This window comes from Balearica regulorum, chromosome 7, assembly GCF_011004875.1.
Source record: "Balearica regulorum gibbericeps isolate bBalReg1 chromosome 7, bBalReg1.pri, whole genome shotgun sequence".
Taxonomy (NCBI): domain Eukaryota; kingdom Metazoa; phylum Chordata; class Aves; order Gruiformes; family Gruidae; genus Balearica; species Balearica regulorum.
This window is the reverse complement of record NC_046190.1, coordinates 9,219,053-9,235,035: the sequence shown is the minus strand read 5'-3', so window position 1 is coordinate 9,235,035 and position 15,983 is coordinate 9,219,053. Positions and strand designations below refer to the sequence as shown.

At 38.0% G+C, this 15,983-nt stretch overlaps 1 protein-coding gene across 2 annotated transcripts in view; it reads left to right on the top strand.

The window, feature by feature from the left end:
• The window catches only part of FHIP2A (FHF complex subunit HOOK interacting protein 2A), a 35,033-nt gene extending 19,268 nt beyond the window's left edge, over nucleotides 1-15,765 (top strand). For both annotated transcript variants that reach the window (XM_075757829.1, XM_075757830.1), the window contains 10 exons: nucleotides 350-464; nucleotides 570-646; nucleotides 747-939; nucleotides 2,161-2,330; nucleotides 3,199-3,342; nucleotides 5,063-5,153; nucleotides 6,860-7,003; nucleotides 11,366-11,506; nucleotides 12,541-12,644; nucleotides 12,738-15,765. In XM_075757829.1, coding sequence (XP_075613944.1) covers nucleotides 350-464; nucleotides 570-646; nucleotides 747-939; nucleotides 2,161-2,330; nucleotides 3,199-3,342; nucleotides 5,063-5,153; nucleotides 6,860-7,003; nucleotides 11,366-11,506; nucleotides 12,541-12,644; nucleotides 12,738-12,843 — 1,285 coding nt within the window. In that variant the 3' untranslated portion in view covers nucleotides 12,844-15,765. The remainder of the gene's footprint in view (nucleotides 1-349; nucleotides 465-569; nucleotides 647-746; nucleotides 940-2,160; nucleotides 2,331-3,198; nucleotides 3,343-5,062; nucleotides 5,154-6,859; nucleotides 7,004-11,365; nucleotides 11,507-12,540; nucleotides 12,645-12,737) is intronic.
• Nucleotides 15,766-15,983: the final 218 nt, after the last annotated feature.

Genomic DNA, 15,983 nt, shown 5'->3' with positions numbered 1-15,983 from the left:
GAACAATTCCCTTCATTTTATGGTTCTCTGACTACAGGAGTTACTGATTCAGTTTCTGTGGTCTGTGTTTCCTGGGAGAACAGACTAAGATGATCAGTTTTCCCTTCTGACTCAAGAAATACTTAACCAGAGTTGTTCTGCTGTACGTACTCTGTATCCTTTAGCATGCCACTGAAAACCTGTGTAATGATAATACTGCCAGATTATTAGACACCGGCAGAAAAGCTGTTTTAATGTTCACTTCCTTGCAAGTAGATCATTACTTTTTCTGTTAAGTTCAATAAGAATAAAGTCCAAGATTCTTCAATTACTTGTAGACTAAGTAAGTATTTTTCCCTGCATTCTCTAGTTTGGATTCCTATAGCCACAAAGAAGATGCATCTGCTTTTCCAGGGAAAAGAGCGTTGATTTCATTTCTTTCATGGTTTGACTACTGTGATCAACTCATCAAAGAGGCACAAAAGGTTTGAAATATTTACAGATGATACAAATGTATTCAGCAAATAAGTAGTTCCAGTTGTTTCTTAGCTTTTGGGTTTGAGATGTACCATTTTGTACTTTTGTTTCAGACTGCTGCTGTTGCTATGGCAAAAGCTGTGCGGGAACGATTTTTCATTGATGTTATGGAACCCCAGCTGATGCAAACGTGAGTAGCATTCTGCAAGACATGGCAGAACAGAGTCTGAATCAAACATTTTTTTTCAGCTGAAATCTACTACACTTCTGACACGAACTTTTTCGTTCAGTTCAGAGATCGGAATCCTCACATCAACTGCACTATTGCATCGCATTGTTCGTCAAGTGACTTCAGATGTCCTGCTGCAGGAAACAGTTTATTTTATACTTGGAGAACACAGAGAGCCAGAAACTTTGACAGACATCAACAGACATCCGTTGCGATACAGGTTAATTGAACACTGTGATCATATTTCTGATGAGGTGAGAAGTGATGATGATATAATAATGTCTGCTGGCCAGTTCTGTCTTGCATAGAGTCTGTAAAAACGCCAATGTGAGGTCTTTTCATATTTGTGTCAGCTAACTTTTTTTGCCAAGGAAAAGAGTTCTGACTGCCAGCCCTACAAACTCCCTGTAGAAAAAGAAAGTCAAGCTGTTTTCTCCAGCTAGCACGTTGTTCCCATTAATTAAGATTCTTTGCTAAATTTGCTTGCCCCCTATGTATATCTAGTTAGGCTTGCTCATCTGTAAGGTAGGGCAAAATCAGTTTCTGGAATTGCATTTTAATTTGTGCTTTGTTATACGTTGTATTGCTGTTATTTTCCGTGTCGTGTCAATTCTGTCATGTTCTCACCTAAGTTATAGTTAAAAACTTATTCTTTTTATATAAAGTAAGTGTGGTCAGAGAATATACGCAATGTCAATGAAAAGATGATATAATAACATTAAGCACTTTACTACACAGTAAACATTGTTAAAATAATTTACTTCAGTAAAATCCCTCCTCAGGAGCTGCTTGTTTCATTTTTTTCCATGAAACAACTTCCAGCCTCTGTTTTTTCAAATAAAACCCAAGCTTGCCTGAAATACAGATCTGTGCCTTCACATATCCATTTTTTTCAGCATGCTTACCTGCTCACCCTGTCAGAATGAATTACCTGTATCTTTGCAAAGCTAAGCACTCTAAAGATGTTTTTAAAACTCTTTATTGCTTAAAGTCAGTCTCCTTTTAAAAGCCTACATAATATCTCCATGTTAAAATCTTAGCTTATAGTTCTAGTCACAATGTCCTAGTATTGCTTTGTTTTACTCTGTGTATTTATTAGCAACTTGAAGTCCTGTTCTGTGTCTCACTTGCACAAGGCTAACCATCTTCCAGCATGGATCTGATTGTAATATGGAAAGCTAAGTTGTAAGTTCTCCGGATGTTCTTTGTATTGTTATTTTGGCAGATTTTAGAACAGTTTTTATTTTACAGGAAAAAAATACCTCCACATACTGATTTTCAAATGTATGTGAACTCTTATCCATGTTTATACCACATTCAGCATAACAATTTCCTAATTTTTCTTAGGATTTTTGCTTCCTTCCTTAAGGTAAATAAATAATTGCAACATTCTAGGATGTACAAACCAGATATAAGGCAAAAAGCGTAAGGCAGCGGTGCATCACTTTATTGAATTTTTACTTTTTATGTTACAGATCAGCATAATGACTTTGCGAATGTTTGAGCACCTTTTGCAAAAACCCAATGAGCACATTCTTTATAATTTGGTTCTGAGAAATTTAGAAGAAAGAAACTATATGGAATACAAGCCTCTCTGTCAAGAAGATAAAGATGTGGTAGAGAATGGACAGATTGCAGGAGCAGTGTAAGTTTCTTTTTTAAGGGAAATTTTCACAACAGTTAACTTGAATCCTTATTTTTAGAACAAAACAGGGTTTTTTTCAGTAATTGAAAGAAAAGTGAAGGTAGCTAGCAGTTTGAGGGGTCGATGTATTAATCCATATCCATAAATTGATGCAGGAATTATTATATCAGCAACTTAATGGAAATTTTTAGAACAGTAACAGAACAGCTAAAATTATCAAAAGCCTCTTTCCAGAACAGTAGGCACTCAAAGGTCTTCATATATCAATTCACTTCTGCATCCACCTAGCTTAAGTCTATGCATATTTGCATTGTTTTCAGTGAGATTATTCTTGAAGTCAGTCACTTAGGTGTCTTGCTTACATTTATGTTCTTGAATCATTTTTTGATGGAAGAACTTCTTTGGGACACTTTACATACAATCCTTTTAAATACCGTGCGTAACTCATGTAACTCCTTTTTATACTGATGGAGGGATAAGAACTCATCACACCAGCCATTTTAGGCTTCTAATTTAGATATTTCTGAGTTATCTAAAATAATGGTTTCCTGAAGTATAACACTCTCTCATGTAAAAAAAGTGGCTAAAGAATTGATTTAATGCAGTGATTTTGTAGGAGCCAAAAATGTCTACTCTGTTGTTCACATCAAGAAGTTATGCTTTTCTTCAAAACACAGTTTGTTGGGTATTTGTAAAAGTTGGTATTTCTGTATATTAATTCGGTAAAAAGATGTGCATATGATAGTGTTCTGGAAAACATCCTAGCTGTTCAAAGAAAAATAGAAGGTATACATTTTGACCCAGAGATTTTCCTGCCTTCAATAACATTCTGTGAATGATTTTGGTTTTGTCTAATATAATCTCACAGAGACCTAGAGGAAGATCCGTTATTTACTGATCTGTCTCCAGATAATACATTGTCAACTCAAGAGTGGCTCAGTGCTTCTCCACCTGTCAGTCCAGAACATCCAAAAAATGATGGGAAGACTGAAGTTCACAAAATTGTAAATAGGTAAGTTGAAACAAACACTTAAAGAAATCACTGAATGTGTGGGTGTCTGCACATACTGTGCAAATGTACTTTGTAATGGATGTTATTCAGTGCCAGCTGGTAAAATGACTCCACAGAAGGAAATTATGTGGCATTTTATCAGAAAGCTACTCCTGAAAGATTAGAGCTTACAATAAGTAAAAATAATTCAACATAAATGAGAAAAACAGAAGAACTTTACAGCTAATAGTCTAGTTGAATACTCAGAATTCTTAATAAAGCCTTATTGATTATAAAACTTTCTTTTCTCAAAAATATTTGCTATACTTAAACTGCTATTACAGGACTTGACCTTCCAGGAGAAGTTTGGGGAGACTTGCCATAAATGTTTTACGGGAAAACAACCCTCAAACTTCCTAACGTTCCTTAAATACATATATAAAAGCAAATAATTGCCATGCTAGAGATAACCTCCTGTTCCCTGAAAATCAAGGGGCATCTCTGTCACCTGTAACATACCTTTGTGCATGTTAGATGTACTGCAAATTGGATATCACAAAGAGGACAGGCTCCGCTCTAAGCAACTTAGCAATGGTAATTCTCTTAGCAACTAATATTAGGACAAACGCTGTTTGCTCTGTTAATACACGGTAGCAAAGCAGCACTGGTATTTCAGTGCTGACCTATCTACTTATCCAGAAATAATCAGAGGTGTTAGCCAAAGGAAGCAAGCAGCCTGAGGACAGTCAGCACAGAATGGCATAGGCGTTTCTTGCGCTTTTTCCCCCAGTACTGCTATATATAGTTTGTGGTGGACATGGTTTCAAGCAAAGACACAAAGAACCCTCTCCTAAATTCACGTCATGTCGTCTCCATCAGTGAATAGAAATGTTTTCAGGATTTGCAGTGTTTTGCAAATATGTATTTTTTCAGACAAAATGAACTCCATACGAAAAGTCAGCTACTACATATTTCTGCATATAAATCTTCGAGGAGCCTCCAGCAGTTCTTGGGGTGTGGAAAAAGCTGGAATTTGGAAACAGAATCCAAAGACTGAGTTATATTTTGCTGTCCAGAAATTTTAGGGGTTTATATTTATTTTTTAAAGAGAGTTCCTCTCTAATAAGATTCAGAATTTCCTGATGCTTTGTAGGTCAGATATTGGTGAAGTAATAAGGACATATAGTAGTTGCACTACATACCTGGCAAAGGTAATGATATTCATAACTGGGATATTTATATGCAAATATTCCTGTATGTTCTTAGATGTTCATTTTTTACCACAACAAACTATGGTAAGTAAAACTGCTTATGCAGTAGGTTAAGAAGAATGTTAACTGTAATTCTCCTTCTCTTTTGGCTTGTTTATTCATCAGTAAATTTTCCATATGCACTAGTAAGATGGAGTCTGACCCTTAGCAAATACTTGACCTGGTTATGAATATTCCTTTTCATCTCCATTCTGTCTGCTAATTCTCAGAAAATGCTTCCACTGAGGCTTTTACTTCTAGTGCTAGATACAAAAGTTCTGAAGTATGTATCTTGTTATTACAAACAGTAGTTAGAATAGATGTGCTTAAACAGATTTTGTATTCTCTGTTCACATAAAGTTATGGTAGAATCTGTGGATTAATTGGCCAGAGAATTCAGTATTGTGTACACTGTTACAGATGATGAGAAAGTATCGACCTGGTGCTCTGTGGGTTATAGATATTCATTAACGTACCTTTTTTCTCTGTAGTTTTCTCTGTCTTGTACCTGATGAAGCTAAGTCATCATACCATGTGGAGGGTACAGGTTACGATACTTACCTCAGAGATGCCCACAGACAAGTAAGTGGGTGAAGTCTTCCTTAGTCCTTGAGAATTTTAAATGCTTATGAGAATGTACAAATGGCTCTATAAATAGTTCTACTAAATGCATCTTTTGGTAATGGAAGGTGGGAAAATTCAATTTTTATTTTCTAATGAAAACTTACCTTTGGAGATCTTTTGACGGTTAATCCATCTTGTATTACTCTAGTGGGAATAATGGATGACATTAAATGCATTAATATTCATATAATACACCGAGAGAAAATCTGAACTGCAGATAGATTCTTAATTTGCTTTTGCATTTATCCGCATTCTCTTGGAGAATTGCCTGCCAAGCTGTTTGAAAGGACTAAAGGGAAATTAAAATGCTGCATAGGAGTTATGCAATCTGGGATTTTAAAAATAAAGGCTCATCACAGGGAATGCACAGCCCAAGGCATTGAGGTTTGAAGTTGGGAGTTTTGATTTACTGTTTTGAAATAAATGTGGATTTTGTTTTTACAAACATAATCTAAAGTTTCCTTGGTCAGAGGACAATCACTGTTTATTTGCAGCTTTCTTATTGAAGCCCTGTGAATCTTCCAGAATAGAAAAAAAATATGCAAAGGAATAGAGTAACTGAGAGCGCTATGTTTAGTAGCTAATTTAAAAATTCCATAACCTCTGAATTATGGTATCAGCAGTTTAAGATGGGAAGCTTGGATTTCTGTATTTATTATATTGTTTTATCTGTAGTCTCTCCTGAAAAGAAAGGGAAGAGAAAATAGAGAATAAGGAAACAATGGTTGATGTAAAATTCCCCTATGTTTTATTCTTGGATGCCAGAAAACACATATCATCTTTGTATTTCTTTCATGCCTTGGGAAAAAGAGTATTCTGGGAGTTATTAGAGAACAGAATTGGTTTCTGTCACTTCCTGACAATGATATGGCTACTCTTAAAATATTTCCCCCCTAAGAATAGCCCTGCCTATTGCTGTTATTACATCCAAATAGCTGTTCTGCTTCCATATTTCTATTCCTGGAAGCCTGCACAAGTAGGTAAGCTACATGCAGTGAAGAATTTCCGAGTCTGTTTTGTCTCTCTTTTGCTACTGTTTATTCCTGTGTTCCTTATTTTCACTGCTATAACCTGTGCTCCTTTCAAGGTGTAATTCCTTGAAAGTGAGACATCAGGCAGCCCACAGCAAATCGGAGGCAGCGGCAGAGGTTGAGAAAGACAGTTATAGGTGATGGGAAACAAAGAGAGGGAAGAGGAAGCTCTGAAGTACTTTTCATTTGTAGCTCCTGTATGTACACGTGCCTCTCCAGTCCTGGAACTGGGGAGCAGTATAGATTGGATAGCAAGATAAGCTACACATAATACAGTGAAGGTGTGATAAGGGACTGACAAAAATAATGTATATGAATGCAATTCCTGCTTTACAAGACCCCTGATCAGGATGTGTATTGTTGGCTTTGCTTTGTGTTTTGGCCCCAGCTACTTTTTGGGAGCTCTGTTCTCCATTCATTGTTTCTGAAACTCCTCTATTAACATGAATGTCAAGAAGAAAATGAGGTGCCTGCATGGAAACTGATAGTGTTTACTTTAGAATTATTATTCTTTTTGAGCTTAGATTTATCATTTAGCTACAGGTGATGGTTTTAAGGTGTATGGACTATTAAAAGGAAATTAAACAGTTTCCATGGAGGTTTGAGTCTATTTTCCTCACTACTTTTTTCTAGTTCCGGGATTATTGTGTCATCTGCTTACGGTGGGAGTGGCCTGGATCTCCCAGATCTTTGGAAAAGTGCAATTTAGAAGCATCATTTTTTGAAGGACACTTCTTGAAAGTCCTGTTTGAAAGAATGGGCAGGATTCTTGATCAGGTAAGAAAAAGCAGGTTATGAATTCCATTTCTGATGCTTTCATCACTACTAAAGGGCTAATCTCCATAAAGTCCCATGGATTCCCATCACACAGCTGTCATCTTCTTGTGTAATGTGCCATGTCCTTGGTGCAGGTTTCTGTAGATTGCAGGATGTTATCGTGATCAGTATTATCAACTTAAAAAAGTAGAGAACAAAAACTCTCTTTTCTTTGTTAGCCACTTTTTTGTGTACCAAATGTTTTCTTGACCAGAAATATCATTTAAATTGATGAGTAAGAAAAGAATATCCTTAAGATAAAAGATGAGGGTAAGATAGTATCTTAGGAGTCCTTTGGTACTAGCATTGCTGGTTCTATTTTCATTTTCTAGCATTTACACTTAGAGAGCATGTACATTTTTCAGTACATAAAATACTGTACAGCTCCCTTCTGCCACATTTCAGTGAACTGCACTGAAGTCTTGTTCAGGAAGCAGTTTACGTCACTGTGTAAGATGAAAGAATCACTGCTAACATTTTCCCCATTTTTTCAGAGTTAGAAAAAACTGTTACCAGTGCATGGAAAGTTTCTAGAAGGTATCCTTTTCCATCTGCAATGTAAAGTAGTTTTTTTTCCTGTTTGACTACCTTCAAACAATAAAAGTATAGCTGCCAAGGACAAGCAAATGAGATAGGATCTGACTGGCTCCTTGTTCTGAAAAGGTGGTGTGACATGTCAGACCCAGATTAATACAAAGGAATTTAAAGAAAGTGAATTTCCCTGATGTGTTTGTTTCTGCATTTAGCCAGCCTGCATGACCTAGTCGTTCTGGGGAGAAGTGAAGTGAAGGCTCAGGGAGGTGAAAAGGAGGTTGCCCTGTGTGAAAACTTAGTATTTCTTTGCCTTCTCTAAACTCTGGACTTAAGTTAGTCAAGTCAATGTTGCTGCTTTAGATCAAGAAGATAACTTTTCTTGCCAATGAAAACAAGCCCTGAAAGTCTAGATTACCTTCTCTGTAATACCAGCTGGAGTTGCTACAAATCCAATAGTACCGGTTTCATAAATTTGTACAATTCTTTTCTGGTTCGCACATGGAGCTATCTACAGAATAAACAATTAGCTGTGGTGGTGCCACATTTCTTGGTCAGCAGGACAAGAGCCGTTTGAACACACAAATGCATAGGAAACACGTCAGGAAGCCAGGAGTCGCCTCTGTGTGAGCTCTGCAAGTGTTCAGGGGAGAAGGATGTTCGAGAGTACCAACTTTTATAATTTAGAAATCAGAAAGGAAAACCAATTGTGTCCATTGCTATATTGTTTCTTATCAGAATTTTGCTTTCAGTAAATGTGTTTTGCACACTTCACTGTCTGACGTGGTCATACATTGGAGTCAGGAAGAAAACTGGGCATCAACAGCTCTTAAGAAAAACAAGCCACATGGATACAAAAAATTTGTCTGTGCAATGACACATAAATTATAAAAAGTAAAGAGCATCCCCCAAGAAACACCTGAGTGTCAGATATGTGTAATTACAACAAAAGTAGCATCTGGCATGGAAGCACAGTGCCCATTTTGATATATTACCTGTCAGCGTGACACACATTTGGGTTAGTCAAGCAAGGTGTTACAAAATGTGGTGTCAAAAATGGCTCTTGACTCCACAAGAATTAACATCAACTACCTGAATCAGACAGAAGAGGTAAATTCTTACATTACCCTACCAAAACCCTGTCCTAAAACCCAAACTGAAATTCCTAGGGCTTATTCACAGTGAAACACATAAATCACATAGAAAAAACAAACAAACAAAAAATCCAAAACAACAAAACCTAGGTCCTATCCATGACAAATTTGACATAATGGCTGCTAATGTCCAGACAAAGTGAAAAATGTAGAAAAGTTTTCAGTGGGGATACAGTACTACTTACAGATTGTGTTCAATATCTTTTCTGCTTTGTCACAATATAATAGGTAGTTGTGTTTTTATCAGGTTTTATTAGTAGATATCAGAAAACTTAGCAGAGGTGGTAGGTATCGTTAGCCTAGTTTCTGACACAAAACTGATAGCTGAGGCACACAAGTGGAGTAACTTGTTTCAGTGCTGTTCAAATCCGGTACCTCATCTGCTAGACAGTACCTCCTTCCTCCTGTTAATATTATACATTTCTGTGGAACTGACTGTTTCCCAGGAATTTTGTAAGAATTTCCTGAACTGCAAATTTTGCTGGTTTTAACCTGTTTAGTTATAGAGAAATTTTTTTGGATATTATCTGATACAGGGCTGTCTTACTGAGTCTGCTGACATATGGACAGAAATAAAAGCTCTGTGTGAAGAAGCAGCTTTCCTTAATGCTCTCAATTACTTCAAATCGCAACAGCAATCTGTCTGAACAATGCAGCACGTGGTACTACTTTGTTTCCTTCTCTTGTGAACACCAGATAATGCTCCTGGCTTCAAAGCTTCCTAATGAATTGACTGACTCAGACAACTCTAAAGACCTTGTCCTACAGTTCAGCTAGGTAGCCAGTGGAATGGTTTTATGGAAGGAATTTGTGTCTCTGTCTGCAGAGTAACTTTTGCACGATATCTCAAAATGTAGTAATCTCTTTTATCTAGAACATCTCTGGTCCAGGGTCTGAAAGCTTCATTTGTTAGAAGACTGGGATGAATCTATTGCTGGAATATCAAGTACAGAAATAACTGCCACGAACTGGGAGAAATATGTGCTTTCACTTCAAAAGATCTATAAGACAACTCCCTTTGCAATGCCACAGTGGGTGGTAATAAATTCGGGAATAAGGTACCTAAATGTTAGTTAGGTGACCACGTGTAGTCAGTGGAAATGTTGTCAGAACAGCACTGGTAGTCTCTGGAGCTGTTAGACTGAAAAGCAAGTAGGTGTGTCCTTTAGTGCGAAGTGAATCACCGTCTCAGGTTCCTTGACTGTATTGACTGAAAGCTCGACTCAGTCGCCTGAGCTGAGGTCTTTGTTGCCATTTTTGTGATGCCCGAGACATCACCACAAGCTTGTGGTTACAACACAGATCTTGCACCCTCTGTGGAACTGTCAGAAGATCAGCAGATACTCTTGAGTACCTGGGATGGCATGAGATGTTCGCCTGTAGGCAAGTGTATCAGATCTCTGTTGAGTAGGCTAATGCGAGCTTAGACATGTAGATACATCTAAATATATCTGTCTTAATCTGAAGCTGAATTCTTCCAAATCTCACAACCTGGTAAAGGGAAGAATCTGTTCTCTAATTCTTTAGTGGGATGCTAACTTGAGAGCATAAAGATGATAATTTGAGGCCATGAAATCATCCTCTTCTAGATGTGATTATGCCACTGAGGATGTTTCTGCTGATACACAGTCAAAGGGATTGAATGAGGGCCCTGTCATCCACTTCAGGTAAAATCAGCAAGGTTACGTTAAACTGTCTGGGTGCTGGTAACATATTCAGACTGGCATAGATGTGTACCAAGGGAATGTCTGTCCATCTCTTATCGATGTAGTCTGTTCAACCACTGAAGATGTGGAAGGAAATTCCACTAGTTCGCAAATTTTGGGCTGAATTAAAATGTCGGCTTGTTTTCACTGTGATGATAAAATCGAAGATGGAAAAAAAAAAAAAGTACTTGGAACATAAAGAAGCTATGGTGAAAATACTTGCTTTTGTGGAAATGAGTTTCTTACTAGAATGGTAAAATCCTTTAAGCTAGGCACTATTTTTTTCCTAGAAAGTTAGGGTTGGTTTTTTTTTTTCCCTTATGACTGATTAGCATCTTCCAGCATCTGACAGTGTTGTCTCTCCCATTTGGTTGATTTGGGGAAAGGAGGTAGAGAAGAAGCTCAGAACTTCATGCTGCTTTCCCAGCCTAGGACTGTCTCATCTCCTGTAGCATGCTGACACAAGATGGCCAGGCCTTCTGCAATGTTTTTTCCCAAGAAAAAAGAAAGTAGAAGAGAATATTAGCCGTAAACATAGATTTCTGTCTCTCAGTCTCCTGAGCTCGTACACTTTACAGTTATCCAGGAGAAACAAGCAGATGTTTAATCTAGGCTGATTCTATGCTATTTGTTTAGCTACTGAACTGAAGAAATGTTTTACAAGAGGACTTATCCTACAATAAACAAGTATGCAAAAGCTTCAAGTGGTTGTAGCAGTTACACAGATAATAAGATGTAACACCTAGCTGTCACATTCACATCACTCCTATTGTGGAAAGCAGAGGGTTTTGGCCTGTCTTCTAATCTAACTTTGTCTCTTTATATATTCATAACCCTGTATATAAGATTCTAGTAGTTAAATAAGCACTGACTGGATGAAAAGAAGCCAGCACAAAAATAACTAAAAGCACTGTGTTTTCCTTTTTTTGCAGCCCTATGATGTAAATTTACAAGTTACCTCAGTGTTGTCCAAACTGTCCTTGTTTCCCCATCCTCATATACATGAATACCTTCTGGATCCTTATGTAAACCTAGCTTCTGGCTGCAGGTCTCTCTTCTCTGTTATTGTCAGGGTGAGTAAACACAGTTAATATTTACATATGGCTATACAGCAGTGATGTATTTGGTAACATTGTAGTTACTGGTAGTAGTTGCTGGCTAGTTTAAGTTGGCAAATGGCTTCTCACTGAAAGTAGATACTTATGCTCTTGATTTGAATCAAGATTTTGGATTTTCTACCATAAATGTTGGAAAATATATTTCTGTGTCCTCATGTCTTGGTAATTGCTTGTTTGCTTAGTTTCATTGTACAGGCCAAAACATCCCCTCTGTCAATGACGTTGCTTTAAACTGGACTAGGTCACATTGTTGTTGCTTGCAGGCAAGGTCAGGTAGTGCTGTAAGAACAGGCCAACTACAGGTTTGCACTTGGATGGGAAAAAGATGGCTTTGATTCACACGCAAGCAAAGGACACTCCTGAATACCCTGTGCCTGGATGAATATCTCTGCTCATCCTGGGTTTTTTTCCTGATGAAGGCTGTTCTTGACAATGAAGTCCTGGATTTATCGAAAGTCTTCTTCCTCTTCCTCTCTGATTCCCTCTCTTCCTGCCAGACCTGCATCCTAGAAGTGCTGGCGGGGCGCCTGTCACACTGCAGCCTTCTCAGTCAGAGATCCCTCACCTACCCCACGCACCAGCTGTTATGAAGCTGGTCAGGAGCCTATTAATGGTGCTTGCCCGATGCTAACAGAGGGCTTAGCTCCCTTTTTCCCAGCAGCCATCCCCATTTCAAAATGTAATCTTCACTCTCTCCCCTTGTGCTTTCCCTAAACCCAGGAATTTACTGATCAATTGCCTGCATCGACATTTACTAAGACAAATTAATCATTGACGTAATTAAATAATGCCATTTGTGGCAAAAGCAAGTAAGGCTCAAGAGTTTTGCACCTCTCTACTTTCCGTGCCCACTCACCCTTTTTGGGGGCAGAGCAGGTACCCTGCATGTTGTTCTGTGAGCCTGTGAGGGTGCTGAAGTGGGTTTGTATCCTGGGCACTGCTGCAAAGGTGTTAACTTTATGTGTTGATGGCTTCTTTATGCTTTACAGGTCGTTGGGGACCTCATGGTTAGAATCCAGCGCATCCCAGATTTCACTCCCAAACTTCTACTGGTCAGAAAACGCCTGCTGGGCTTGGAGCCAGAAGGGCCCATGTGAGTAAAGACATTGCCTGTTCTCCAAGACCTACGGCTGGTTTTTCTGTGTGCCAGTCCTGATTCTCTGCTGATTTTTGTTCTATTTCTCAGCATTGACCACCTGACGTTACTAGAGGGCGTGATTGTGCTGGAAGAATTCTGCAAAGAGCTGGCGGCAATTGCATTTGTCAAGTATCATGCCTCATCTACACCGTAAGCAGCCTTGATGAGTAGCCAGGCTGTAAAACCACCTCGCCTGTTTCAGACTATTGACAACAACCAGATAAGAAGAGGTGGTGCGTCCTGGCAGAGCATCAGTTGACATTTGGCAGAATTGGAAGACAAGTTCCTTTCACCAGATGTTGACATTGCAAGAGAGAGGGATTCAAATAGACCTAGAATGTGATTGAAGGCATTTTCGGAGAAACCAATACATAGCATTTCTCGCCACTGTGTGAAGAGCTGCAAAAGCTGCATGAAGAACCACAGACATCGGACCTTGGTCATTCTCTTATAATGACAGTGTTTAGAGAGTTAGGTCTTTTGTATGTTCTGGGGCTCACGTGCGCCAATTTGCTTTTTGTGACCGCGTTACTTTTAAAAAGCAAATTAATTTTATAAAATTTTTATGTCTTAATTCTTTTTCTTTTCAGTTGGATATATGAAAGGAAATCACAACTATAGTTGCAATGTATATTATTAAAAATGAAGAGGTTCAAAAAATCCACCAATCCATATACACTGGGATATATCAATGAGGGATCATTTTTGTGATCTGAGCTTGATTTCCTCAATGGATTACTCCAAGAGATATATCAGTATAAAATCAATACTAATGGAATTAATCCTGATTCAGCATCACATCCGTAACAAATATATCTGAAGTGCACATGTTTCTAGTATGTTTGTCTCTGTCATTCCAAGGGATTGCTCTTCAGGTCATTTGTGTAACTAGATTTGCTTTAGGTTTTTGCATGTGAACTCTAGTTGCTTGACTCATGTCACCTTTACAGGGAAGTTAATTATAGGTTATTCATAGATGTTGCTGAAACAGTATATTTAATTTCTTTTAAATTGGTATGTAGCCTGAATTGGTTTAAGAATCTTTTGTGCCTTGAAAATTGGCAGCATAAACATTCTGTCAGTTTTAGAAATGTTTTTATTGCTTATCTAACCATAGCAATAGTGCCCAGCAAAAGATTGACTGATGCCAATTCAGTTAAAGTGTTGATACCATATACAGGACCAAAATCGACACCTGCTTTTCCCAGTGCTGGGGTGCAGAAACGAGATGTGGCATTGCAAGCAGAGGGCTGTTCGCACTTCAGCACGCTTTGTTGCTTCTCTTTCTCTAGCGTGATGGCAGCCAGCACTTGAGACAGTTCTTGCTGCTCACTGCCATGTGCACCGGCAGGTTTGGGAGGCTGTACTTCAACCTCAAAGTCACACTGAGTGACTTGGCCAAGAGACCTGTCCTGCTCTCCTCCGCACGGGTGTGTCATACCTCTTTCCCCTCCTATCAACATAACAGCATGGGCAGGCAAGGGAGAGTTTAGCTCCTTGTGTTTACATTGTATTTCTTCCTTTGTCTTTCCTACTATCCTATGTGCACAGCTAATGCCCATTTCAGATGTGATTGCTCATATACAAATACAGACTAATTTACTCAGTCACTAGAACTTTTCTGGATTTACATGACTACCTAGAAACAGATTCTGCTCTGAATCCATGCCTTTGAGGTGTTGGGTTTTAATGTTTATGGAACTTGGGTGTTGAGAGGCCTTTTAAGTTAGCAGGTTAATTAGAACAGTGTCACAGTTAATGGACTAAATTTATTCTTGTCACAACAGTGAAGAGGGTCCTTCTGTAAAAGCTTCCAGTGCAGGTTCAGCTGGAGAGAGCAGTCTGGAACTTGGGAAGCATTTTGGCAGTCAAACCCTGTATTCAGTAGCTCCCTGTACTGGGAGGCTTTTCTACAGAGTGTGGCATTTATCTGGCAAACAAAAGCATGTTTTAGTTCCTCGCCTCCTTTTTTAGGCTGAATTTAGCCCCAAAGTGTTTTCAGGTCAAAGTAGGATAGTAGGATAAAGTTTTTTTAAAATTACATTTTTTTCATTATTGTTCTTTAGAAACATACCTTGCAAGTAGCAAATAATTTTTAGTGATATGTATTGTAGTCAGTCCATATTACGAGCTTCGTTAATGTAACATACTTGACACATAGTTTAGAATATGTAAATGTCTATGCAGAGTGATGTTCAATACATACATTTGTTATAAATAAGGTCCCAATTCAGCAAAGCAGTTAAACATAATTTCAAGAATTTTATTCCTAAATCACAGTCTCTTACATGAACAAAGTTAAGCTGTTGAGCACAAATGCTGATGCTTTACTGAATTTGGGTCTTTGTTGGTTTTGCTTAAGCTTGATTACTTTTTCCTCAAATTTTCTATTTTCATTATTTATTTTTTTTAAAGTGTATGTTCCAGAATATTTCTATGTCCCAATTTCAGTGGAAACTGGAAGTGATAATACTACTATAAATAAAAGTGGGAGACATGTTAAACAAAACTTACAAGAGCATTCCAGGTAATATAACAATTTATAAAGCCATTCAAGAGATGCCTGATCTCAAATGAAAGCATTAACATCACCTCTTTTGTTATTGTTGTTGTTGTTGTTTTCACTGATACCTGTACTCATTACACTGTAAGGAATTGTATCAGTCAGCTTCTGGAAAGACCGCTGCAACCTCTGTCACATTTTAACGTGAAACAGTCTAGTGAGCTGCAAACACAGTTCCTTCATGCTTGTCCATGACAAAGTTAAGTAGATGTAACTATAAGCACTCTTAAATAGAGGATATAGTTGTTTGGTCTCCAGCAACATTGGTGATGTTCTTGCAAAGAAAATGTTCTTTAGTTGACAAATTTATAAGACATGAATCCATCCTGATAGAAGTGAAGCAATCCTTAAAGTTGCTTTAGCCTAAACTAATTTTGTGAGTGCTACCTACAAACCCTTAATTACTACATGTGATGACAATGACCTTTATTTTTGTAAAAGTGATTTAATCTTCCTTAAGAGATGGAACTCATTTATTTTTTTGTGGTGATATTTTCATGCACTTTTTTTTTTTTTTTTTTTAAAAAGGTTAGAAGTTAGTTCAGGTCCATGTTTTCACCTTTCCAATCTATGCATGTCGTTGAGGTGCCCATTTTGTTTCTGTGTGCGTGCATTTGTATGTGGTTATTTATTACCCAGAGATGGACACCTGAGCAAATACATGGCCTGAAGTTCACAGCATATGCAGATCCTCCAGATGTCAGTGGAAAATGCAAGTGCTTATCACCTTA